Below are 27661 nucleotides of genomic sequence, written 5' to 3' on the forward strand. Positions count from 1 at the left end.
CCTGCAGCCCGGGAAGGCGGGCAGGCCCCGCTCCCTGCGCCTGTTTTCCATGGTCCCTGGATGGCCACTTCTCCTGAACGCCGCCATCAGATAAGGCGGTGCCCCTCCTGTGGGGGAGGAGTGAGAGGGGGTGAAGAGAGAGCAGGGTCCCCTTTCAAAGAGTCAGTATGGGGTGTGAGAGAGGAGAGCAGGCGTCCTCGAGGAGGCAGCAAATGATCAGCCTCTAGAAGGCTGAGGCTTGGGGAATGCAAGGGTCAGGTGGGAAGTCAATTTGAACCCAGACCGTGGGTCTCAATTCCTACCCACCACCATCACTGTGCGCTGCGTGCCTGCGATACTCAATCTCTCGGAGCCCGGGTGTCTCATCAGTAAAACAGAGACAATAAGGTGCCCATTCAGGAAGTTGCTCCGTGGATTCAATGAGAAAAAGGCCTAAGACACTTATCTCAGGGCCTTGCACGTAGTGCGTGCTCAGTACATGTCCATTTCCTTCCCTACGGAGACGGTGCAGGAGGCGAGGTTCTGGGACCTAAGTCACGAGCCCCATCAGCGGTCCTCGGTGTAGCCGAGAGCGGTACTCCGTTAGCAGGGAGCTGCCCCTGGCCATGAGCCGTGGGAGGCAAACCAAGACGGTCTCCTGGAAGCCCTCTCTCTCCTCTACCCGCCCCTTGAGCCGAGGTTAGAGCAGACAGCCCTCGCCCCTGAGGGGCCACACCAGTCACCTGCCAACTGCCCGCCGCCCTCCTCGCTCAGACAGACTGCCCGTCAGGAGCACCAGCCCGCTGCATCACTCTAATTGCAGCGTGGTTTGTGTTCATCAAGGAGCAGCAGGGATTCCAAATTAAATTCCAGCGGGCAATTTATTCCAGATATAAGGCCTATTGAGAGACTATCTGCGGAAGCCCGCCTCCCTTTTAGAGGCAGAAATTTGCTGCTGCCAGTGGTGCCATATGTACCCGCTCCCCCCCCCGCCCCCCCACGCACTTATCTCCCGGGACCCAGGCTCCCTGGGCTACTGGCCAGCTGCTCCTGAATGTTTCCAAAGGGGTGGCTGAGGCACAGAGAAGGTCTTACACCTTGGGACCTGGGAGGCAGGCTGACACGGGCTTGTCTGTCTTGGGAAATGGTGCCTGACAGGGTGTCTCCGGGGCACACCCTGAGATGACAAAGGAGCCCATGCTGAGCAGAAGTAAGGGCAGGGGAGCCTCATTTTGAAAATCAGGCTCATCATCCTATCAGTATTCACTCACCTGAAAGAGGCTGCTCAGAGCCCAGGCCAAACCCACTGTCCAGGCTTCATCAGTGGGTCACGCCCTCCTGCCGGACGCAGCTGCCAGCGGCTTCCAGACTGGCTCCTGCGGCCTGTTTCCCCGACCCTGAAATGTGGTGTCAGTCACACAGACATCAGGATTAAGATGGCAAAGTCACTGAAAACCGCAGAGGTGAGGAAGCGGCTGAACCGGGAAGGCAGTGCCAGGCATAGCATGGGAGCCCCGCCCGAGCGCCTCTCCGAAGGGGCACGTTCCGTGGCCAGCAGGTCTATGGCTGTGTCCTGTCAGGGACGAGTCCGTCCCCAGGAAGCCGTGGGCACAGATGAGGACAGGAAAACGTCACACACCCTCTGGGCCCAGGGCTCCCTGGAGTGGGAGGTGAGGTGCAGGGACGCCAAAGGGAGGTGAGCTGAAACCCTGGCAACACTGGTTCGGAGGGAAGGGTTTCAACAAAGCCAGCCCTGCCGGCAAGCTTGCGTTTCCCCTGGGTCCCTGGATTCAGCTCCCCAACTGGCACAGATTTCCTGCCACTCAGCGGAACCGCAGCACCGCGGCTTCGGGGACTGAGTGAGTTTGGGGGCAGCAAAGAGCCGCTTGGGAAGAAACCTCCAGTTCTGAGCAGGAAGTGGACACCTCCATCCAGGCCTGAGCCGCACTGGAAGGTGGAAGGCAGCGATGTCATGCACCTGTTTTCTCAGAGGGAGCGGGGAACAGGAAGGAAAAATGTGCCGCGCCAGCACGGCCAAGGGTGACCCTGAGTGGGGGCGGCTGGAAGGCTTAGAAAAGACAGACAAGAGAAGGAAAGCTGGGTCTCGGTGGGATGCTGCTTCTCTGAGAGACAGCGACCACTCCCACAAGCCTCGTCTTTATTTTATAGCAGATGCCACGAGGCAAAGTAAGGGCGTGGTCAAGATGTTTACAACATTCTCGTGGGTTTCAATCCTACTCAATTACATGCACCTGATCTCTATCAAGCCCACATCACTCAGGCACGTGGGGCCACGTGTTCGGACCATAGGTTCAAGCTTACAACTACAGCTGTTGGCTATAATTGTGCGGGGAGGGCCCTGCCCTCCAAGCTGGGACTTGCACGTGGCCATGAGAGGACTGTGCCCTCTCATTAGTCCAAGGGCTTGAACCTGTCCAAACACTGTAGCCGCTCTCCACAGAAAAAGGAGACATTGCCGTCATAAACTGATGGAAGGTTTAAAACTCAGTGGCTGGAGCTCGAATCTGAAATCGGGGGTGTACTAGGTTTAGGTCTTAGAACAAGCTCTTTACATCTCTGTCCCTCAGTTTCCCAATCTGGAAAGTGGGTAGAATAACAGTACCCAACTCTCAGTAACATTTTCTATGAAGGGCAGACAGCAAACATCGTAGGCCTTTTGGGCCGTATGAATTCAATTGCAAGTCCTCACCTCTGCCATTGTGGAATAAAAGCAGCCACAGAAAGAGTCAATGAATGAACATGGCTATGTCCCAATAAAACTTTATTTACAAAGCAGGTGGTGGGGTCCTAACCGGTTTGGCTCAGTGGATAGAGCGTCAGCTTGCGGACTGAAGGTCCCAGGTTCGATTCCAGTCAAGGGCATGTACCTTGGTTGCGGGCACATCCCCAGGAGGGGGTGTGCAGGAGGCAGCTGATGGATGTTTTTCTCTATCCCTCTCCCTTCCTCTCTGTAAAAAATCAATACAATAGATTAAAAAAACAAAACAACAACAAAAAAACAGGTGATGGGCCAGATTTGGCCTGTGCGTCACAATTTGCCAACTCCTGATTTGGAGGATTATATGAGACAATGCAGATGACAGTCAAAGTGTGTGGCATCAAATAACTGACCAATGGCTGTTGTCATCATCATCATCACTCTGCATTTGGCCACTGGATCATCAGGTTGCCTAATAAATCCCTCCACTCCCCCTCTCCCTGCCTTTACCAACCCAAGTACATTTCTAAAAAAGGGGACTTGAATGAATTAATTCAAACCCCTGGGTACCAGTGCATTTAAGATGTTGCCCTGAAATGGTCTGCTTGATGCAGACTCCCAAATCGCTGAGCAGTTAGAAGTAAAGGCAGGCCGCCATGCTGCGGGGTTAGAGCACTGGTCTCCCCAAGGGGAAGGCAGCGGGACCCCATGTGGAGTAACAAGGACCTGACTTCCCATTAAACCTCTCTACCGCCCTTCATGCAAGAGGCTTGCATTTCTCTCCACTGCTTGAGGAAGGAAAGTCGACGGAACAATTTCACCTCCTGGAAACAGCTTGATAAGACAGACTGACTTGCCCTAACCGGTTTGGCTCAGTGGATAGAGCGTCGGCCTGTGGACTGAAAGGTCCCAGGTTCGATTCCGGTCAAGGGCACGTACCTTGGTTGCGGGCACATCCCCAGTAGGAGGTGTGTAGGAGGCAGCTGATGGATGTTTCTCTCTCATTGATGTTTCTAACTATCTCTCTCCCTTCCTCTCTGTAAAAAATCAATAAAATATATTAAAAAAAAAAAAAAAAAAGACAGACTGACTTGTGTGAAGTCGCGCTGGGACTCAGGAACTGAGCTGGGACTCGATCTCACGTCTGTGGACTCGTTCCAGCTGCGCTGAGCATTGGGTTAGTCAGGATCTCTGCTGCACATTACAACTCTGCTGGCTTACACAAAAAAGGAATTCCTGAAGAAAGTGGCTTGGAGAATCAGGCTCCAGGCTGCGTAGGAGAACGACACCCCAGTGGTAATGCCCGGGGCTCCCCTGCAGACGCTCCTGGTGCAGGACCAAGCTGGCACCACCGACTCTGGGCACCTTTAAGATGCCTTCCCCTATAAAAAACAACCACCGTGGTACCTATATACCGTGGAATATGACTTGGCCATAAAAAAGAATGAAATCTTACCATTTGTGACACTATGGATGGACCTCGAGGGTATTGTGCTAAGTGAAACAAATCAGAGAAAGACAAGTACTGTATGATTCCACTTATATGTGGAATCTAAAGAACAATATAAACGAACAAGCAAAACAGAAATAGACTTACAGATACAGAGAACAGACTGACAGCTATCAGAGGGGAGGGAGGATGGGGGCTGGGTGTAAAAGGTGAAGGGATTGAGAAGTACAGGTCAGTGGTTGCAGAATAGTCACGTGGATATTAAGAACAGCATAGGGTATATAGTCAATATTGTTGTAATAACTATGTATGGAGTCAGGTGTGTACTGGAAATATTGGGGGGATTACTTTGTAAGGTATATGACTGTCTAACCACTATGCTGAACACCTGGAACTATTACAAAATAATACAGAAGGTAAACTGTAATTGAAAAAAAAATTTAATGTTCCATCTGAAAGGGCAGCTGCCCCTCAGCTCTGCAGAGTTTGACATGTGGGAAGGCAGCCCCAAAATTGCCGTATCTTCTGGCTCTGTAAAAGAAACCATGTATCCAGATGTTTATGTGAAAAACCCTGAACTTCAATCGCTGACAACAGGTTCACCATAAAAAGAGAGGAGTCTACAAGCCAATTAAAATATTCAGCCTGTGGGTTGAATACTACCTTGGGCTGTTGGTTTGAGTATAGAGACAAATAGAACCAAAGATGAAATCAACACATCCATTTTACAAGTAGATGCAAGTGCCCAGTAATTTTTCAAAGTGCAGGTCTCCCTAGTAAAGGCTGATAAGAAAATAATGTTGGCTCTGAAGCTAGTATAAAATAATATTGAATGTCAATTGTAATTGAAAAATTAAGAAATCATGGCTATTAACTAAAACCAAATGAGAGTCTGCTATTACATTCTATTTCTCAAATCTAAACCTTCAGATCTTCCTTTGGGGAGGATGGGGACTGCAGAGTGAACTCGAGGGCACTGAGCCACCCTACTTGCTCCAAAGGCACACGGAGGTCATAAAAATACATTAGCCAAGGAGCAGAGTGAGAGAGAGGACGGGAGGGAGAGGGGAGGAGGGGCAGAGGAAGAAAGAGGACAGGAGCGGAAGAGAGGGAAAGGGTAGGAAAGAAATTGGATCTCCACTCCCTTTTCAAGGCTGACTCCTTCTCCTCCTGGGATCCCTGACACTTCTGTTCCCAGTTGGAGCAATCTGGTTTCTGGTTGACATGGACCATTTGATATTTTTGCTTGACTGACTCTTACCTAGGAAATTTGCTTCTATAAGGTGTCACTGAAGGAGAGGAAAACCATGACAGGAGGCCAGAAACCTTACACTTTTCAACATTTTTTTTTCTCCTCTAACTCATATGGTTTCATTGCCAAACCTATGGCCAACCTACTGGCCTTTCTCTCAGGGGAGAGAGCGGCATCCTACTTCCATCTTCAGGAAGTTGCTCCCCCAGCACTCACCACCATCCCTCTACGAGTCTCCCTGGGCCCACAGTGGGCAGCAGAAAGTTCTGTTCAGATTCCTAATAAAAATAACTCCAAAGTCATGTATTTCTATTTCCTAACATAAACTGTCCAGTTTACCTGAGAGTATACCAAATCATATAATGGAACCATTGGACTTTTGATAACTACAGACTCCAATGATGGGTTATACCTACAAAAATTAAAAGAATGAAATTCCCTTTTATCACTACATACAAAGACGCTAAGGTCTAATACATATTGAGTCCCAATTTGCTACTGAGGAAGACTCCTTTCAGTGGAGGATGGAGTGTCTGTACCGCAAACCACTGCATGGCCCAAGGTCCTAGTCCCCAGGTGGGCTGAATGCTGCTGTCTCCACTCTCTCCTGGGGACCATGCTTCTTAAGACCCCTTCCCAGTGTGGTCATAGGGGCACGTGTGTCGATGAAAGCTCAGTCATTATCCTCAGGAGGTTGGGTTCACTAGATATACAGCCTGGCAGTCCTCCCTGTGAGCTCACTTGCTCGCTGCAGGACCATTTTGGAATCTATGCAGTGGCTTGTTGGCCTTCCTTACAAGCTCTGGTTCCTCCACCTGTCCCAGGTTCTGGCTGGTGTCCTTGGTAACTGTGTCTCAAATCCTCTACCTGATGCTTCCTGGCCATCACTCCACTAGCTCTCCTTCAGTGAAAGCCCCAGTGTCCATATTCAACTCCTTCTTCCTATAATACCTGTAGTGTCTCTGATTGGTCCCTGCGGACACACTGGACACACACCAACATCGTATTCATGGAAGAGCCAATTATTTCATTTAAGCCACGCCAGCAAGCAGGGTCGAGACACTCACATTCAATTATTTCCTGACAACTCATTCCAACTTGAGGGATGAGTTAAGCAGTTTACTTTCCTCATACAAAGAAGCCAACCCCTTCTTTTCTTTCTAGAATGTCTCTTTTACCTGTGTGAGCCCGGTGTCAGTCCTCATCTCTACATTGGGGATGCCGCCATCTCCAAACACAATGCATGGTCCTGGGAAATGTCCTGCATGTGTGTGCTCTTAGCCGATTCCCAGGTTGGCAGATGAGGCTGTACTGAGTTGTACACTTGAAACCTGTATGGTTCAGGAACGAATGTCATGCCAATAAATTCAATAAAAAAAGATAAAAGGCCAAAAAGGGAGGAGGTTTCTATAGACTCTCATGAAGGTAGTTCTCTCTTTTTCTGAGATTGTGAGCCTGGATCTTCTGGGACCCTCTTCCACCTGATGTAAAGCCATAAAGCTGAGCAGAGCTGGGCTGGGAAGCTGGGGAGAGAGAAGCAGATTCCTGATAACAGTTTCTGAACAACTGAATCCAGTCCTGCCCCAAACCGATAGCCCCATACCCTTGGACTTGGTTGCATTAGCCAATACGTCTTCTACAATTTTGCACAGTTAAGCTCGTGTGAGTTGAATTTTTATCATTTACAACTGGAGGTACAATGACCATTTCCATTGATTTGACTGTCCAAGGAGTCTGCCTGTTTTCTCACTAACATTTCTGCCGTGGGTCTCACTGGGAGCATTTCCTCTCCTATGTACACTATGGCACCTCTACTGTGGCCACCTGAAGGTCTTTCCTATGCAGTTTACTCTTTGGACCTACTGCCCTGCCTGAGGATGGCAAGCTACCTGGAGAACACAGGTAATAACTTTCAGATCAGTCATCCCTGTCTTTTTCTCTAAAAGACATTCTGTTGTGTCACTTTATCATCTTACAGAATCACTAGTGGGAGTAGTTTTTTTTTTTTTTTGTTTGTTTGTTTTTTGCGCCTAGGACCGCTGCATTCAACCCAGCTGTTTAGGGTGTTACTGGGAAAGCCTCTATTCATTTTTACTCCTCCTAGATCTCCTTATTCATTGGAAAAGAGCTATAATGTCAATTAATGTCACAGTCCTCAAATTGCCTACATTGTGAGCTTGTCTATTTTTAATTTTTTAAAGGTTGGTGCCATTCCAAAGGTTCTAATAGTCCAGGCCACGAACACGCTTTTCTAAAATGTCCCTAGCTTTGGATCCATGAACATGATATGGAAATGATCCTTTAGATGAGGGGTTGGCAACTGACAGCCAATGAGCCAAATCTGGCCAGTCATGTATTTTTGTCAAGTTACTGGAACCCTGCCACACCCGTTCACTTATGTATTTTCTATGGGCCATTCTGTAGCTGCTCCAGAGACCATATGGCCACAAAGCCAAAAATATTCATTATTTAGCCAAAACCGGTTTGGCTCAGTGGATAGAGCGTCGGCCTTCGGACTGAAGGGTCCCGGGTTCGATTCCGGTCAAGGGCATGTACCTTGGTTGTGGGCGCATCCCCAGTGGGGGGTGTGCAGGAGGCAGCTGATCGATGTTTCTCTCTCATCGATGTTTCTAACTCTCTATCCCTCTTCCTTCCTCTCTGTAAAAAATCAATAAAATATATTTAAAAAAATATTCATTATTTGGCCTTTTACACGAAAAGTTTATTGATCTCTGCTCTCGATGAGTGCTTCTCAACCATCTCTTCATTGTGGCACCTATTAAAAACGGTGCCCTGAGAGACCAAGGAATGAACATTCTGACAAACCTCTGGGGCACACCTCTCTAGACTACTTGGGACAGCGCCATCTCACAGCCTGGTCTTCCTCCTGAGACACCTAGGCATCAGTACATGATCGAAATCTAGGTTTTGTGGACCTTGTGTTTAGTTTCCCAAGTGGATTTCAACTTTGGCCAAGACCAAGGCCAAGGTTGCTTCTCCTGTTCATGGGTGGCGGCAGAGGTGACCTCCTGACTCTCTATGCCACTGTCCTTGCGGCATCAGTCAACACGTGGTTCTAAAATGAGACTTGTAAGAGCAACAAGGATGCCCCCATCACTGATGGGGCCAATCTGCACCATTTGTGGCTCTGAACTCATTATCAGCATACTTGTGCTAGAGTGTCAGTGGGCTCCGGCATAGCAGGTCAGGGTCTGTTATTGGCTATCACAGTTACCTCTCCCTCCCCCCAAACAGCACTGTAGTGGAAGCAGTTCATGCCCGTCTTCTTAAGTGACATCTGGGGCCTGTGACATGAACTGGAATTCGTGATTTCACCTCTGCCTTCCAATCACACCGGCTGTGGAACCCTTAAACGCCCATCACATTTTGAGACCCCGTCAATAGATGCCGGAAACCGATCATTGTCTCACTAATTAGAAAGGTGTGGACAAGGAACCTTGGAAGGCTGGTCAACCTTGAAGCTCTGAAAGGTCAGAGCCAACCACTCCCTATCTAATTGAGACAATGGTAATTGAGGCAACTTCCCCATCTTGTAATCATGTAAATCCTTACTGATATGATAATCCGCTTATTACCTGCTTAAGGGTAATGGGTGTATCCCATAGCCTCAATAAAAGGGATAGCAAGGCCAGAGCCTAGCGGTAGTCCTCCCACTAGAGGTGGGCTCCCGCCTGGCCCCCCATTTTCCCAAATTAACTCTCTTCCAAGTCTCTTTTCATTTGTGTGCGGCCTTCTCCAGAACCTGAACCCTGAACCGGAACCCTGAACCACGCGGGACGTGAAAGGGGTTCCCACAAATAGACTCTTCCTTTTCCCGCCTTTCCTATGGCATCAATTCACTGCAGAAGTCATGACAGATGTGAGGTGTCCATGTTTTACATCGCCATAGAAGAGCAAGGTGGGTTAAGAAAGGCCAAGAACCATTCACACCAATAGGAAGGATGAAACTGCATGTTTATTTGAAAAGTATAAAATTAAAAAACAAACAAACACAACCCTAGCCAAAAAAAAAAAAAAAAGTACAACGGCACACAACCTTTCCAGTTTACATCAACTTTAAACATCACACACTATTAACCACTTAGTTGCATTTTTAAGAATTGTCGATTTCAAATTAGAGGGAGCGGAGGCTGGTGGTAAGCTAGCTTATCACAGTGCAAGTATTTTAATGCGAAAATAAAAAAGGACTCATGGATCTCATCTGAGAAAGGAGAGCAGAGATGGTTCTCCAGGTGGCATCGATTTAGGCAATGTATAAAAAAAATCCTGATCGGAATGAGTTAAAAAATACCTCGGGCCACTTGTTCTGTTATCTTGAGTGGGGAGGGGGGAGAACCCCCAAACCCCTGAAGCTTTGGTGTCCTATTTACATATTTTTAAAAACATTCATTAAAAAAATCAAATCTATAATAAAAATGTCCCTGTGTTTGTTTTTTTAAAACAACAACATTTAATAGGTTCCCCTTATCTACTAACACCATTTGTTTCCCTACAATGCCTGGAAGCAGAATTGTTGGTGAGATTAGTTCACTGCACAATTAATTAAAATTAGAATCCTTTGCTCTAAGCCACTTTCCGAGCACCAGGCAGAAGCAGGGGCCCATCAGAGAGAGAAATACTGCCATTCTGACTCGCAGGAGAGGCACCGTTCAGCCTGAGTCCTAACACACTCTGGCCGCCATCGCAAGTCCTTGCCTTACTGGATGACTCAGAAAATAAAATGTTATTTTAAAAATAAAAGATGCAGGCAACTAGGTTCCTTTCCTTTCCTTAAAAAAAGAAAAAAATCACCACGTGGTTAGCTTTTCTGTAACATCCTCTGGATTTGGTTAAGAAGTCTACGAACCAGGATCATCGGACGACCCTTCCTCCCCCTCTGCAGGCTCCTTGTGAGTGAGCATCAGAGAGGCTGCCGAAAAGCGTCTTGGGCTGTGGAAAGAAGCCCTGAGTGGGTGGGAGCTGCCCAGAGTGGCTCCGCCTGGTTCCAGTTTTATCCTGTCAGCGTCTTGCCAAATAAGGCCTAGGTTTCTACCCATTATTTCCCCAGCGGGTGGGCCCTGTGGCTGGCGGGGCACAGAGAGGGCAGCTAGCAGGAACAGAGACCATGACGGAGGGAGAAGGCACCCCTCGTTCAGTATCCTTCGAGGACTCCATAAATGACAATGCCAAGTGCCACCGTGCACAAGCGCCTGGCACAGGGGCCCGTCTGGAGTGACTTGTACCGGGGGATCAGCGGGACACAGGCTGGACCCCCGTTTGCATCTTTCTTTGGACCTCACTAAAGAAAACACAACAACGAAAAAGACAGCTGTCCTATACACATATAAATAGTCCCTTAACTAGAAGGGAAAAAAAACCCCAAACACACTGTTTCAAATGCATTTCTAAAAGATTAAAAAAAAAAAAAAGTCCGAATGGCAAATCTTGACTCCACAATGTCCACTGTCCATGTCTCTCAGGGGAGACACGATGGGATGTTCGAAGGTGCCCAACTCTAACTGTATCCCTGACCCTACATCGATCGGGGCCTGGGGGTGGGGAGAGTGTGCAGTGCAGGGAGCTGGGAGCTCTGGGGGGAGGTACTGAATACGGTTCTCACACGGGTTAGAAATCGCAGTGTCAAGTCCAAATACACAGGTAAAATGACTTCTGCGTGTTAAGGGAACCCGGGGGGCTAGTGTCGAAGCTGCAGGAAGGGCGGCCGGCTGGGTGTGGTTCACAGGCACCAAGGGCCACTCCAGCGGGGTGCACATCGCTGGGCCCCAGGCAGGTCACAGCTGGGAGGCTGCCAATCCAGGAGCCAGGGAAGGGACCGTGGACACAGCAGGCCTCCGCTCCTGCAGCCTGCCTTTCAGGAGCTGAGGACCCGGGTGAACTCCCGGTGGGGACTTCCTGCCTATTCTGGGACGAGGCTGACGATACACGTGGCCAGAGAAGCTCTCCAAACGGGGATCCTCAGGCCAATGTTAAAGCCAGAATCTATCCAGAGTAGTCAGGTTCAGGGTCACTCACAACATCTAAGTGACACGGCTGATTACTGAAGAGCGTACCTCGTGTCAAACGTGTTCTCTGGCCACTGCCTCCGCTGAACGGAGGGGAATGCGTAGGACAGTGCTGGATGTTCGCCCGGCCTCCCTGCAGGGCAGCCAGCCCATGGCGGCCTCCTGGTGGGTGGGCCCTGTGGCTGGCGGGGCACAGAGAGAGGACAGCTAGCAGGAACAGAGACCATAGCGGAGGGAGAAAGGCACCCGGACCCCCAAAGAGCTATCAGACGGCAGCCCACAGCGCAAGTGGCCCAGTGCCTGCCCTTCTGCACATCCGACACGCCACAGAAGCTGCTTTCTCAGGCGCTCCCTGAATCCGCGTGATCCTGTCCCCTCCTCAGCCAGATGACAGCGGTTAACGTAAGAATGACGTGGAGAGGGAGGCTTGACCCTGGGCCGAGCGGAAGAATGACCTCCCAGGACAGATGCCCACACACATCGTGCCAATGGAGAGGCCAGGAAAACGACAGGCCACCCACCGAAGGACATCCCTGAAATCTGGGGCAGGAGGGGGATTGAGAGACAGCTGACACCCCAGATCAGTCCCTGAGGCACCCCGACTTCCCGAGGGCAGGTTGTTAGGATGGTAACAAGTCAGAGCGGATGAACCCGTGTGGAGTTTGGAATAGCTGGATTTTATACTTCTTCGGTGCCCTGGCTGGGCACGGAGTCCCTGGGCTCGGCGGTGCCCTCCGGAGGGCCGGGCTGCCCCGGGCTGGGGCCCGTGTCTTCCACGCTCAGGAGGCTGCTGGCTGCCCGGGAGCTGGCGCTGTCGGCACTCCCCGACCGGGAGCGGTAAGGTGGCAGGTCGGCTTGGTTCAGTGACTCGGTGTCGGAAGAGTAGGGTGGCGGAGGGAGGTCGTACCACGCGGGTCTGCAATGGAGAGGGCAGGGTGGGGCGGGGGAGGCAGGGAGAGGAGAAGAAAGAGAAGCATTAGGAGGAGCCAGGGCAGGGCTGACTTCTGCCTGTTTCTGAGCGATGCTGGTGTGAGGAAGGAGTCTGGCCCTCAAGGCAGAGAGGCCATCCAAGGTGGTGTGTAAGAAGATGGAATGGAGAGGGTCAGTGCGCGCCGGCTGGCTTGTGCCAACGGGGCAGGGCCTAACCACAGTCTCTGGTGGAGCCAGAGCGAGGATGCCAAGGGATGTGGCAGAGTGGCTTTGCTCCATCAGCGGGGGTCCCGTGGCCAAGCCGCTGGCCTGGCGTTTGATGGAGCCTCTGATGAGCCTCAGAATTCGGGGTTCTTAGTGCAGCCCACCCGCTGGGTGGACTTGGGTAAGTGAGAGGACATCTTCCCAACACCTCCGTCTCTGTAGAAGGGGACGGTCACGGCATCTTGCTTCCAGGGAAGAGGAAAGACACTAGGCTTTCCAGCTCTCACCTCCTGAGAGCTCACTGTGAGTGGGCCCGTGCCGTTGTTGACGTTGTAGGTCAACACTCACACTCATTCCTTTGGTAAGGATCTCAAGAACGAAGGGGCAGGTGTTACTTTATGCCCTAGTACTAGGGAGGGAACTGAGGCAGGGGCACTGAATGACTCGCAGAGCATCACCAATAACTTGTAAGCACTGGGCTGGGATCGGGGCCAGGCTATGGGGCGTGAGTGACATCCTGAACACTTATGCTTACTTTCCAAGAAATCCCTAAGTACCGCCCTCTGAAGCTACCTTTTATGAGGAGGGGAAAAAAGATTAAATAATACAGGAGCTGCCACTGAAGAGGGCCCAAGAGGACCCCAGTCACCCCAGGAACAGGGGGTGCAAAATGCTCATGCCACACGGTGCGTGTGGACTCAGAGAAAGGGGGATGCTGAGCAGAGCTCGGCAGGGGGCATGGCAACCTCAGAACCCAGGGGACCCCGGGAGCTCTGTCCAGGGACTTCTAGAACGACCATTTGGGACACCCTGGAGGTCACCAAAGGAGGGAGGCAGGCCGGGCAGGCAGGACTCAGGCCCATCACCCACGTCAGCCCCAGAGCTCTACTTTCTGAATTCAATACTGCCTCCATTGGTAAGAGGGTTCCACTGTTTAACACAGCCAAGCCAAGTAAAGGGACTTAGTAATCCACTCCCTCCTTCATTCATTCATCCCACATGTATTAACCAAGCCTCTGACGGCACTGTTCTGCGGTAGCAGCGGAGGCACCAGAGTGTGAAAGCCGGCCAGTGGCCTGAAGGTGTCAGTGTGGCATTCCCGAGTCGGCCAGGATCCTAACTGTATGTCCTTAACTAGTGTCTGAAGTCCAAGAGCCTCAGTTTCCTCACTTGTGAAATCGAGGCAGACACAGACCCATCCCCAGTGAGTCCCTGAGAGGATAAACTGAGATGATGCATGTGAACTGTCCTGCAAGGACTCAGCAGATGTCAGACGCTGCTGTGCCTACAGCACCTGAATGCAGGCTCTTGGCAAGGCCAGGAACCCAGGCTGCCACCTATCAGATGAGCTCCCCGCCACCCCCGACACCCCATCTCTTCCAGCCAGCACGCACCTCTGGTCCAGCAGGGCCTCCGAGTAGGAGGGCGGGGAGCCCACTTCCGAGGCGTTCTGCTCGGCCTGGCTGGCCACGTACTGGATGCCGTTGTTGACGTTGTAGGTGACGTTGCAGTGATGCGGGTGGTCCAGCACCACGAGGCGGGACAGCAGCACGGGGTGCTGCAGCCGGTGCACCGGCAGCGTCATGAGGTTGTTCCGCTTGCGCTGGTGGTGCAGGACCAGCGCCAGCAGGGCCACCACAAGCACGAAGATGACGGAGCTGCCGATGATGGCGTAGGTGATGCTGGGGTAGTACACCAGCTGGTTCTCCGACGTCACAAACACCTGCCCGCTGCCGGGTTCTGAGAAAGCCCCGAGGGGAGAGAAAAGGAGGCGGTCACTGATTTAGCTCACCCCTTGTGTTGTAGTCAGTCCCAGGACCTGCGTGCAGATGTCTGTAGCAGCACGATCCACAATAGCCGTAAAGTGGAAACCACCGACATATCTATTGACCGGCGAATGGGTAAGCAGAATGTGGTATGTCCACACAATGGAATATTACTCAGCAAGAAAAAGGAATGAAGTACCAACACATGTTACAACACGGATGAACCTCAAAAACATTATGCAAAGCAAAATAAGCCAGACTTAAGACCACATGTTGTATAATTCCATTTACATGAAGTGTCCAGGAAAGGCAAATTTATAGACAGAAAGTAGAATGGTTGCCTGGAGAGGCAGGGTTAGGGGAGAGGGGTGGAGGGGGGCAGAGATTAACTGATAATGGATATGAGGGAAATGTTGAATATGGTGATGGCTGTACAAATCGGTAAATTTACTAAAACTCATTGAACGACACACTTAAAATGGGAAAATTTCCTGTTATGTAAGTTATACCTCAATAAAGTTGCTTAAAAAAATAATCAGTGCCAGGAACTACAATATCTGGGGAACAGGAGTAGTTCCTGTGGCAGAAATCAGTTTTTCCATGGAAATTTATTTATTTATTATGATTATTATTCTTAAAATATAATTTTACTGATTTCTGAGAGGGAGAAGGAGATAGAAACATCAACAATGAGAGAGAATCATCGATCAGCTACCTCCTGCACACTGGGGATTGAGCCCACAACCCAGGCACGTGCCCTGGCCGGGAATTGAACCGTGACCTTCTGGTTCATAGGTCGACGCTCAACCACTGAGCCACACCGGCTGGGCTTTCTGGAATACTTTCCATCCCTTTATCTCCAATTCTCAGTCTGTTTTCGCGGGCACTGCCTTTGGCACAGCATCGATTGTGTCTTTGTGCACCTGCTGGCAATGAATACCACGCCAGGTCCTGCGTACACTTTCTTAGTACACGTATGGCACTTAAAACATTTTGCTTTTTGGTGCTGAGTAAGGATCGTCTCATTATCAAAATCCCTATGATACTACCAGCACCACGGCTTCTGCTGCTGCTGCTGCTGCTCCTCCTGCTTGCGACCTGTAACTGCATTTTACTGGCAAAGTGAAAAGGGAGGAGAAAATAAGCTGGAAAAGCAGAGGCCAATATCACTCTCTTCAGATCCGATGGCCACCACCAGGTCCCACAGGAAACAGGTGCAAAATTCCTGGGAAATCTATAATATAACGTACGTATAACTATAACAAGGAACCCGGCCAGGATGTCTGGGTTCTTACGTGTGCAGAGCGCTTATTTTATGCCAGGTCCCATGCCAAGCTTTAGAGAGAGAGAGCCAGCATAGCACAGGCCAACATCATGGCCTCTGGGGCCAGACCAGGTCCCAATCCCAGCCCCTCAGCTTACTGGCTGTGTGCCCCTGTGGCAAGTGGTCAGCCTCTCTGTGCAGCATTGCCCCATCTATACAAGGGGGCGAGGGACAGTCCCCACCTCACTGGGCTGGTGAGCATGAAATGAATGAAGAGCCACAACTACCCACGGATGCGGCCCAGCTAGAAGAATCCTCTAAATACAGTCCAGGTGAGCAAACCTGGTGACCACACCCTGCGGTCTTCCCACCCAGGGAAGCGGTGAGGAGGTGGCGATGGGCCCGCGGGGGCCAAAATGTAGATAACAAGTAACGGCAACAGCAGCAACCCCTGCTTCTCCAGACGATGTCCTGGCGCTGGGCTACACTTTACTACATTCCTCATCACTCAAGGTGTGCCTATTCTGTTCATCACGGTATCCCCACTGTGTGCCTGGCACATAGTAGGTACTCAGTAAATGCACACAACTTAATGAAAAAAAAAATCTGTGTCTTCACATACGCTGGTAAGACAGGTGCTTTTATTGTTTTACCCGAGGCCCAATGCACGAAATTCGTGCAAGAGTAGGCCTTCCTTTCCCCGGCTGCCGGCACCGGTCCCTTCTGGCACCCGGTCCTTCCGGACGCCAGCAGGCACCCAGGACCTGGGCTTCCCTCGCAGCCCCGGCTCCGCCGATCTAATCAGCATGTTACGCTTTTATTATTATAGATGATTCCTACTTTTCAGCTGAGGAAATTGACACAGAGAGGTGAATTAACTTGTCTAACATCACACACGGAATAGAGGGGTCAGCATCAGAACCCAGATATTCCTCCTTCAAAAATCCACATGCTGTGAAACACATCATCTTCCTTTCCTGATCTCAGTATTTCCAGATTCCCCCGAATAATCCTACTCCGACACACCTCTTCCCCCATAAGCTCTGGGCTTTGTGTTAATTTTCTTTCCAGCTACGCTCAAACATGAATGGAAGCTACGACGTTCCCATGGGTCATTGTTTCAATGATCAACCGTACAGAAAGAAGCAAATAAAGCCCCAGACGAAAGGCAGAAGCATGCCCCAGACAGTTACAGGAGGGCGGCTGCACTGGGCCCTCTGGAGACGATCAGCTGTCACTCAGACACCCACTGGTGTTCTGTCTGTTCTCAGCTACGTCCTCAGAAGCTGGATGGGGGCCTGTTGTGTGTGTGTGTGTGTGTGTGTGTGCGCGCGCGCGCGCGCGTGTGAGAACTCAGACGTAAAATAAAACGGCCTCTTCACTGTGTTGTCTGCAGCACAGAGCGGAGGGTTGCATCCTGGGGCCATCACTTCTGGCTGTTCTCAGGCACGTTATGGGACTTTTATGAGCCTCAGATGCCTTATCTTTAAAACAGGGTGGTTCTGTGTGAGCAACAGAAGCCATCTCCTTGGGTTACCGAGAGGGTAAAGTACACTGCACGGTAACCACAGAGATCAGAGCCAGTGCCAGAGAGGTTTGCACTCAGTTAATGCTAGTTCTCCTTTCTTTTTAAATATATTTTTATTGGTTTCAGAGAGGAAGGGAGAGAGAGAGAGAAACATCAATGATGAGAGAGAATCACTGATCGGCTGCCTCCTGCGCGCCCCCTACTGGGGATCGAGCCTACAACCTGGACATGTGCCCTGACTGGGAATCAAACCATGACTTCCTGGTTCATAAGTTGATGCTCTACCACTGAGCCACATCAGCTGGGCCTTTTTTCCTTTTTTATTGTGAAAAAAAAAAAGACATATCTATCACATAAAATATACCATGTAACGATTTTTAAGTGTACAGTTCAGTGGCATTACGTACATTCACCACCACCCACCTCCAGACATCTCATCCCAAACGAGCCCATGCTAACTCTCAGGGTCCACGTGCCTTCATCATCCTCATCAACTTCTCTGGACGGACCCGGAGGCTGGAAGGGGCTGCTTTGGGGGTAAAGAGGAGGACAGCATCAGGATGGAGTCATTCTCTCCAGTGAGATAAGTTTCTTGGAAAAGAGGAAAGGGGCTGGATTTTCACACAGAAAACAAATGGGTCCAGATTTGAAACAGCGACGTCTGTGTGACCACGTGTGGTTTTAAGAGCGCGCACGAGAGAGAGAGAGAGAGAGAGAGAGAGAGAGAGCGCTCCGTCAAACGAGCGGAATGCAGAACGCTGCGGATCTTAACGGTCTCACTGATGTCTCCCAAAGCAGGCCCTCCCAGACCTGCCACATCGGCAGGCGAGACATGGCAATCCCACTCACGGGAGAAACGATGATGCTGCAAACTTGGTGGTGCCTGGTCTCCTTTTTGCTGCGTGTGTAAATGTCAGCTTGAATTAGTTCATTGACGGGACTCGTTTTTCTTAAGAGCTCAATGAGCCCGCTGGCTAAATGACTAACATCAGAGCCGCCTGGGACCCGCGTGCCAAGCCCACAACCCATGGATAACGGAGCTCCCATTTATTCTGCTGTCCCTCCAGCCGGTGCCCTCGTGCTCCACTGTCCAACCGCATGAGCTCCTGTCCTGTGTCGGCCCGGTCTGCTGCGCTCCTTCCGGCAATCTGGGTCCTTGACCTAGAGACACTGGGCTCTCGCCGCTGCCGCTGGCGCTGCCGCTGGCTCCCCCGGCCGCCTGCGTGAGCTGGTGGGTCCCGCACAGCGCCAGGGCGCTCGTCCCCTCAGACCAGCACAGACTGTTTCTAGCAGGCCAACCCCAGGGAGCCTGCAGGCTTGACCCGGCTCTGGCCCCGCCTACAACCTTTCCAGAACTTTCTACCTCAAGGGTGAAGAACCAGCTCCGCATGATGCTCAGCTCTTCCCACTTGGTTCCCTTCGTCTCTGCCTTCCTACTGCCTCCCTCTCGCCCTGCCCGGTGCTGGCCTCGTGGGTTAGAAATAGGGGCTCAGGTTCCTCCCACACACCCAACTTCCCTCCCGGTGCCTCGGGCCGGTAAACGTGGGCCCCACAGCCTCCTGGTTTAAAGACTTGAATGAAGGGGCCGTGGGAAGCTTTCCCGCCTCAGGCCTAAGGGGAAGGATGTGGCGTCTAGAGGAGCTGAGGCCTTTGGGGGAGGCACGTGGCCACCGCCTATCTGTGGCCTCGCAGACAGGAAGCTGGGGGGACAGATACTCTGACCTTTCTCTCTTCTGCCCTCCAGCCTCCTGCTGCTGCTTCCTACTGACCAGGGCCACCGGAGCCCGACGGGAAGGGGCCCAGCGGAGAGTCATGAAGGTTGGAGTCCCTGCAGGGAGGAGACTGGCTGCAGATGGCAGGTCCAGAGCATCCCTGCTCCCTGCCTCGACCTTCACGGGGCCCGCCCCCCTCAGCCGGGCCAGTCCTACCTCCTCCCAGCCTTCGCTCAGATGCTACCACGCTCCTGAAGCCGTCCACTGCCCCTCTGCTGCGACGGGGAGGCTCCTCTCTGTGCTCCCCGCACACGCTGCCCCTCCCCCTGCCTCACCCCTAAGGGCACCCCGCTTTGTGCCACGTCTGACAACACAAGGGAGGCAAGCTGGCTTAGGAGGTGGCTTCCGTGGTTCAGGGGCAACGGCCTAAGACTGACCAGCCCTGCAGGCCGTGCTCAGGACCCCACACGGGAAGCACCTTCCTCCGGTCGGGCACTCGTGCCCACTGCACCCCGACGTGGGAATAAACAAAACCAACTAGATGAGCAAAGCAAAGGGGACGGCTTCAGAGCCTGCGTAGCAAGGGAGGGGCTGCCGTCACTTGCGTTTGGTAGAGACTCAAAGGCAGGCCCAGGAGCGGGCAGCTTCCCAGTGGGGAGAGGGCGGCGTCAGGGTGTCCTGCCTGGGGCTGCCTGCACGGGGAGTCGGAGGGGCCTACGTGGGGGCCTATGGGATGGGTTAGGGGAACATAGCTAGCTTTCTCTGCTTGGTGCTCAGCTGGAAATGGGGATGAGACTAGGGAAGCGGCCAGGCATTAATCCAGCCTGGGCTGTTTGGGGCCCATGGTTAAGGGGTGAGTGTTTAGCTCCCAGGCTGGCTGCTGTAGGTGGGGGGGGGGGGGGCAGCGTTCTGTTCCTATACACTGGCCAGTGTCTGTCTGTACATGGTGTCTCTCCCTGACCATCCCACCCACGCCCCCAGGTGTGGCCCAGACTCCCCTTCTGCTCCAGCCCCCGTGACACCCTGGGCAAGACTAATGCTCGGCTTCCTCATCGGCACAGTAGGGGCAACACACACCACCTTGCAGAGTCGCTGATGCAGGCAGCGTCCCTGTCATGGAGTGGTGGGTCGGCAGAAGCGGCACGAACAATTCTGTGCCTGCCTGTGCACAGGGGAAAGACGCCAGCAGGACGAGGACAAGTGTATCCAATCACAAAGAGGCAGCGTGCATGCTGGGTAGCCTGTGCTTGGAGACTGACTGCCTGGCTTAGCCTCTGGCTTTGACACAGACCGCATGAGTGACTGTGGCCCATTTACTGCCCCTTTCTGAGCCTCATCTGTAAACCTGGGACTGAAAACCCATACCCACCAGGCTTGATATGAGCATTAAAGACTGTTCTTTTAAACCTGAGCCCAGAGAGCGGACTGTGAGCTTGCTTCTGGGACTTTTTATCAGATCCCTTCACACCCGGCGTGAAAAGGGCCCTGGGATGCTGACCGGCCAAGAAGAGGAGGTGCCACTCAGAGGGTCGCAGATCAGCCAGGGCTGCGGGGACATGAGGTGCGACCTTCTCAGGGCTGTGCTGAGAGCTGAGAAGTCTGGCAGAGCTCACATTCCTTTATCCACTTAACCAAGTCCCAGTCGTGGGTCGGGCTCTGAGCTCTATCCACTTAACCAAGTCCCAGTCGTGGGTCGGGCTCTGAGCTCTATCCACTTAACCAAGTCCCAGTCGTGGGTCAGGCTCTGAGCTCTATCCACTTAACCAAGTCCCAGTCGTGGGTCGGGCTCTGAGCTCTATCCACTTAACCAAGTCCCAGTCGTGGGTCAGGCTCTGAGCTCTATCCACTTAACCAAGTCCCAGTCGTGGGTCGGGCCCTGAGCTCAGTGCTGGGGATTCTGGAACCAACACGTCAGAAGCTCACGAGTGGGAGGAGCCCTGGCCCCGCTTCTCCCCAGCATGCCCCCTGGGTTACCTCTATGCCCCTGCAGCCAGTCACGGGAGCGCCCTGGCCACTGTAAACCAAGGGCACCCCACACCCACCCTGTGGGGCTGCAGCGCCTTTGGGGATCCCATTCCAAGCTCATCTCCTGTCCCAATTCAGATGCAGATTGAAAAAGTTTAATTTAAAGGGCAGACCAACACATGACTGAATCAAAAGAGAACCATGAAAACCCCACTGATCCATTTCCATGGCAACTCAAGTTTCTAAAATTAACCGAAGGGAGGGTGATGGGAAAATCCACAAGGCCAGCCCGCCCAGCGTCAGCCGGACCACAGCAAGAGCCATCCTAGCCTGAACCCGAGGGAAACCAGAGGGACCCACCTGCCCGGAGGGAACTAAGGCTCCAGCACCACCCAGAAGCAGGAGACAAGCGCCACGCAATGAAATTCAAAGGGAGAGAGATGAGTACGAGATGAGAACGCTCTGGGGCTGAAGACAGAAGGAGGCGGACACCTCCCTGGGAATTCTCAGTTGTCCTTATTAGAAAAGACCAAGGGGTTCTGGTCCTTCCCACCCTTCCCCATGCCCGCCCTTGGGTCAAGGAGGCAAGGAAGCATCCCTGAAAGACCCTGCGTTTTCTTTTTTAAAAAATATTTTTACTGATTTCAGAGAGGAAGGGAGACGGAGAGACATCAATGATTCGAGAGAATTATTGATCGGCTGCCTCCTGCACACCCCATACTGGGGATTGAGCTTGCAACCCAGGCATGTGCCCGGATCAGGAATCCAACTGTGACCTCCAGCTTCATGGTCAATGCTCAACCACTGAGCCACAAGGGCCAGGTGACCCTGCATTTTCAACAAGTGCTACTGAGACAGCCAGCTGTTACCCAGGGCCCCTGATAAGACAGCGAGGAGAGCACGCTGGTGCGGAGGAGGCCGCTGAGACCTGCTGTGCCCACAGAGCTGGAGCTCGGCCTCTGACCCTCTGAGAGGAAAGGAGCCAATGACAAGCCAGGGAGCGGGTGGTGAATGGCCTCCTGGCTAATAACAGGCCCAGGGCGGTTACGGACTGGCCGGAGGATAAGACACAGAACTGGCTATTTAAGGTAGAAAAGGGCATTATGAATTTGGGATTCAGATTGCCGGCAAAACTCAGTGATGAGGGAGACTGGGAGCTGGGGCCCCGGCGGCCTTTTTAGAACTCTGCTTGATGGTGTGATGGCCTACAAAAGGTCAACAGGAGAGTGCAGTGAGGGGGAGCGAAGTTCTTTGCTGCCATTTCTTCTGCGGACACAGAACGCCACAGCCAAAGAGCGCAGGCGGGGAGGGGGTACACCTCAGGAATGAGCTCAAACACTGGGGTCAATGCTCTATCCAGTGGTTGGCAAACTCATTAGTCAACAGAGCGGCAAACCGCGGCTTGCGAGCTGCAGTTTGCCGACCACTGCTCTATTCAATCTGGCCATCGACGCAGGGGTCTCCACGCACCTCTTTCCGATCACACAGTGGCTCACCAACCCAGGCTCCTGCATGTGACATTCTGGACTGTTCTTGCAGGCAACGGGCTAAAGTGGAGACATGTGCTTCCTGGAATTTGCTGAATAAGGAGGGCTGGACAGATTGCTATTTCGATTGCTTACTGTACCTATCTACTTGTAGTGTCTGGTGGAAAACAGAGAAATTAAACGCTTAGCAGACATTCTTTGAACTTGACGGTCAGTTGGTTTCTGGCCCGGTAATAAGGCTTGGCGAGTTATAATACAGTGGGTTATTGGGCCTGCGGTGTCAGCAGCCGGCACAAACACTGCTAACTCAAGTGGGATTCAGCAATGCTTCCTGAATCTGTGAGTGCCGTATACTCATACACAACAGCACTGCAGGGAAAAGCTGACCCTAAGAACCGGGGAGGGGAGAAGACTCCCCCAGGCGTGCCATTGTCACTGCAAATAAAGTTTCACTTGTGGGGCTGAGAAAACAAACATCAGTTACGACCCCACAGGCACCCCAGCCACCCTGGGTGATGGGAAATCCCAGCATCAGCCCCGGTCCCTGCCTTTCTTTTCCACTCACGTCCAACCCTTTCCCATTCACATCCAACTCATGTCCAGAGGCGGGTTCTGCTAATTCTGCTTTCAATCCTTGGGACAGGTTACCATCATTTGCTACAGAGATGACCACAGGCACTTCCTAGCTGCTCTCCCAATTTCCAATCTTGCCCTCATGCAATCCATTTTCCCCACAACATCCAGGAAACTCTTTTGAGGAGGTAAATAAGATGACTGCTTATGTACTCAAAACTCAACCTCTTAACAAAGGCCTAGAGAGAGCTCTTGGTCTGGCCCTTTACTGGTCCCTCTGAGGTCTCCGTGGGCATGGAGATTCCCTGTCCGCTGGACTCACCCACCACTGACGGTCATCAGTGAGCAAGGCCAAAGGAACTCGCAGCTCGTCTCTGGTCCCTGCATGGAGCGGAACCCCAGGGCCCTTTTCCTTCAATGGCTCTGTTTCTCCTCTCTGCTTCTTGGGAAATGGCTTTCAAGAAAACTCAAAAAACAGCCGGAGAAGAGCCCAGGCCCCAGGCTTAGCGTCACTGGACACCCTGGGAGGGACGAGGGGGCAGAGGGAGGAGGACTGGGCATGGGCCAGTTTGGCCACTGGCTGGCTCATTCTCCATCTTGGGCGAACTGCTTACTTCCTCTGTGCCTCAGTTTCCTTATCGCTTTACAATGTGCCTGACACGACATCCCGATTTGGCTGAGACCTGACACCTGGAACGCTGCATTTATGACGGAGACACCGGGATGGCTGCCCAGAGCCTGATTCTCCTCTGACGCGCGCGTTGTAAAGCGCTTCTGTCTCACTCACGTCAGCAAGTTTGCCCGCAAATATATTCAGCCCCAAGTCACTTTAACTGCAGCAGGAGGAAGCTGCTTCACTTGGCGAAAGGTTCTTCCGGTTCTGCTAATGGCAGTCTGGTATGCACGTCTGTGATGGGATTTTTTAAATTTTTATTTCAAAATAAAACCATTGAGCTTAATGAGAACTGGGAAAGGGCCCTGGAACCAGCATTCACAGGGCCCTGCTGGGGAGCTGTACCTGCCTCAGAAATCACACACTATTCTAGACAGTAACCACTGACCTCAGAGCATTTAAAAAAATCAAAGGAAGTCACTGGCTAAGAGAGCATGGCCCGACGGGCGGGGTAAGGTCGAGGGCCTTTGCAAGGTTATGCATGTGGAAGTGGAACCTCAGAAAAAGTGCTCTGGGTTAAATGAAAACAAGATCCTGCAATGATTCTTTGCTCTGGAGATTCTAGAAAGTTCCTTACAATCATCAAAATAGCACCTCATTTGCAGCCGGGGAAAATCTTCCAAGGTTTCCAAACACTCAGACTCTGGCTCCTCCCACCAGGGGTCAAGACTGAAGACTGTTTCCCTACCTGGTGGGTGGCTGCCCACGGACATCAAAAAGGGGTTGAGAAGATGACGGGTGATGGATGTCCAGTGCAGACCACAAGCTCCTCAGGCCGACAGACCTGCGTTTGAATCCTGGCTCTACCGTCTACGAGCTTTGCCAAGTCTCGCAAGTTACTGAAACTCTGGGGCCTCAGTTTTTCTCATCTGCGGAATGGGGACAAGATCAGCCATCTCGTGGGGTGTTTGTGAAGATCAGACACGGCCATTAGAAAGCTCACAGCACAATGGTTGGTGAAAGGGATCCTGAACCAGCATCATCAGCGAGGCCTCCGCTGTATTCTCCCTCATGGCTTCTTGCTGGGGCCTTGCTTTACTGGCTCGGATAGCCTGGAACATCATCCGAAGCAGGAAGGCAACCTCAGGGAAACAAGGGAGTTGAATGAATTCCACTCGCAGCTTACAGTGGGGACTAACACGATTCCTTTTTTTTTCCAACTGGAGCAATACGAGAGTGAGTGAGTGGCAAGGAACACAGGTCTTAGGATCAGAAAGAGCTGGGTTCGAATCTCTCTCGGCCACCTCCTCAGCAAGTGACTCAGCAGGTTCCCTGATCTCAGACCATGGTGGCGAGGAGGATGCGAGAACCCCGCGTGGCCCGTGCTTAGCGCACTGAGCAGTCTGCAGTGACGGTCCAGCCCGGAACTGGATGACACCATGCTGTTATCATTATGGTCTTGTTAGGAGCCACTTCCTGCAGCCAGCACTATAGAAAAGGATGCCCAAGGGATGCCCAGTGAAGGGCTCTTGGCACCGGCTGCAATGACACAAGGGTTGGCCTGTGCTTGGCATAAAAATGGCAATTCAAGGACGATTCCAGCCACACCCTGAACGACGACGATCCAACGATCATCTCATGATGATCCCTGGGCATCAAAATCCAGGAAAGCTAGAAACTCTGCAAAATTAAAAGAAGAGCGAGAAAGAAGGCACATGTGACCGTCTCCTTTATATTCTGGGGGCGAGCTGTTTGGGGAGACTAAGACGCAATGCAGGCTCCCCGAGCTAAGCCAGCTAAAAGTTTAATTAAATACAATTGCTTGCTACGCGTTCCTTTCCTAACCGGCCTCATACATATTCATCACTGCAATTATGGCCGTGAAAAAACCCACAACTAATTACTCCATGCGCCCCATCTTTCAGATGCCTCGGATTTTTGCATAAATACTGTTGGAATTAATTGCAAGTTAGTTAATTTTATACTTTGTCATTTCAAAGCTTAATTGGAAATTAATTTAAAAGGTACAAAAAGACGCACTCAAAATTCAACAACCACACAACAAAAACCCCAACCGGAAGCCATTATGGCAAACTTGGTTACTGCGATTTGGATGTGCGCTAAGGTGATATGATTATTCTAGCCTGAATGCAGGGCTGTACATGCCCAGCTAGAATAAAAGGCCAGTCCCACAAACACCCCAGTAGTCACATCTCTATTTTCCTACAACGCAGCAACAGAGAAAAGACTGGTGATGGATGGAGAGGCCGCCAATGGCCTGGCTGTCTTCTGGCTGTGGGCTTACCATTTTATTCTTCGAGAACGGCATCTCCAGAGAGGACAGCATGTGGCTTCCATGATCACCCCATCCCACTTCACACCAAGTGTCTCTACCAGGACCCATTTTCAGGACCCAAACACCACGCAGCACCCAGGACACGTCACTTTCATGCCCTGCAGTGACATGCTAATAGTGGTTACGATGATGGGCAATGTTGGGGGGGGGAGGTATTTTCTGATGTAATTATTTTGTCACGAGTGAAGGCCTACCCTTCCTTCGATCACCAATCAATCATCCCGTCCTTGGGGAAGCCTTTGCTGACTGTCCCGATGAGGACAATCCCTGTGTTTGCCTGGGACCCGTTCTCTCTCCTCCATCTCAGCACATGCTAATTACACTGTGTCCGTTTATCCGTTCCAGTCACTACACTCTTTCATGTAGCGGCTGCCTCCCCAGGAAACTGTGCCCCAAAAGCACAGGGGCCATGGTGGGTTTTTTCTCTGTGGATAATTTTGTTCCCAGCATCAAACAATAGGAATGATAACAGTCTCAGCAGCGGCGGCGGCAGCAAAGGTGGCAGCTAGCACTCGCACACACTCGCACAGAACTTCCTAAGTGCCAGGAACTAGTCTAAGGATTTGAGAGTGAGGTCCGGTCGACATCCCCCTTTACCTGAGGGGAACCCACAGCCCAGGAAGGCCGCGTGCCTGGCGCACCCTCAGGCAGCTACTCAGGACTGAGGGCAGGATGCACACCCAGGCCACTGGGCTCCCGGGTCTACAAGGAGCCGCCCTTTTATCCAGCACCTACCCCGGCACACAGGGGTGCCTGATAAAGATCTGTTAATGAAGAGGCTACCAATCTATCACGCATTCCTTTTTAGGATCCTGAACATGTTGTCTTCTTTCATTTGGACACAGGGAAACACACAAACAAACAAAAAAATCACTCCCCTGGGAATGAGGCAGCAGAATAAAAGCCGTAGTTAGGAGAAAACCCGGAGTTTCTTGGAAAGCAATTTCTTTTCTGACAAAATGCTTGACTCCCTCCCGCAAAGTGCTCGGCTCTGAAGAAAACGCTCCTCCCAGGTTCATTCATGAAAACAAGCCCCGACGTCTTCATTTCCCCGAACCCAGAGAACCGACAGGGCTCAGTGAATTCTCTTCACACATAATCCAGCGGGGCTCCAGACCCCGGTTTCCATAACTTGATCAAGTCAAAGGGTCTGGTCCCACATACGTGGCGAAGCACCGGGAGAGCCAGCCCTTCACTTGAAACCTTCGCAGGTGCACAGGGAGAGAACCCGGCCCCAGGGGAGGGGCGGTGTGCCTTGCTGAGGTTACGACTGGCCCAGGGCCTCGTGCGTTGTGTGAGGATTTGGGTAAAGCCACGCCAGCCTGGGGGAATTATCGACGCCTCCCTGAATGAAAGCAGGCAGAAGCGGCTCTATTTGCATGGCCTCAGCGGAACACGGCTAGCTGTGGAGCTAACGGGCCCCCTGTGCATTGTTAGCGAGAAATGTTTAAGGGATTAGGACGGCGGGTACTGGCAGGCGGGCCTGAGGAAAGCTTGCACGGGAGACGAATTCCCCAGGGTAAAACCCCGCACGCTGGCATCCCTCCAGGTTCAGGCCGGGATCAAACGGGGAGAATGGGGGCTGCTCCATTCATCTGGAACCGAGAAAGAAAGCGTCTCCGTAGAGCTTATTGTTTCGGGATTAGCGTGTGTAATGTCAGTGCCACAATGAATAGCGATGAGACCGGCCTCACTTCATTAAACATGTGATACAGCGAAACGGCAGCCCCATTCCTAAGTCCATAGGAATTACCAGACACCGACACCGTGTCCTACAGATGGAATGCGAAGTACACGTCACCTCCTCCCCCAAAGCACACTGCACCTCCCTCCCTGGGTC

General features: G+C 51.9%; 1 protein-coding gene across 3 annotated transcripts in view; it reads right to left on the reverse strand.

The window, feature by feature from the left end:
• Nucleotides 1-9362: 9362 nt before the first annotated feature.
• The window catches only part of LDLRAD3 (low density lipoprotein receptor class A domain containing 3), a 189821-nt gene continuing 171522 nt past the window's right edge, over nt 9363-27661 (reverse strand). For all 3 annotated transcript variants that reach the window (XM_080688385.1, XM_080688384.1, XM_080688383.1), the window contains exons 5-6: nt 13952-14297; nt 9363-12339 (exon numbers count right to left, since the gene is read on the reverse strand). In XM_080688385.1, the coding sequence (XP_080544511.1) occupies nt 12102-12339; nt 13952-14297 (584 nt within the window). In that variant the 3' untranslated portion in view covers nt 9363-12101. The remainder of the gene's footprint in view (nt 12340-13951; nt 14298-27661) is intronic.

Source organism: Plecotus auritus, assembly GCF_963455305.1.
Source record: "Plecotus auritus genome assembly, chromosome: 9".
NCBI lineage: Eukaryota > Metazoa > Chordata > Mammalia > Chiroptera > Vespertilionidae > Plecotus > Plecotus auritus.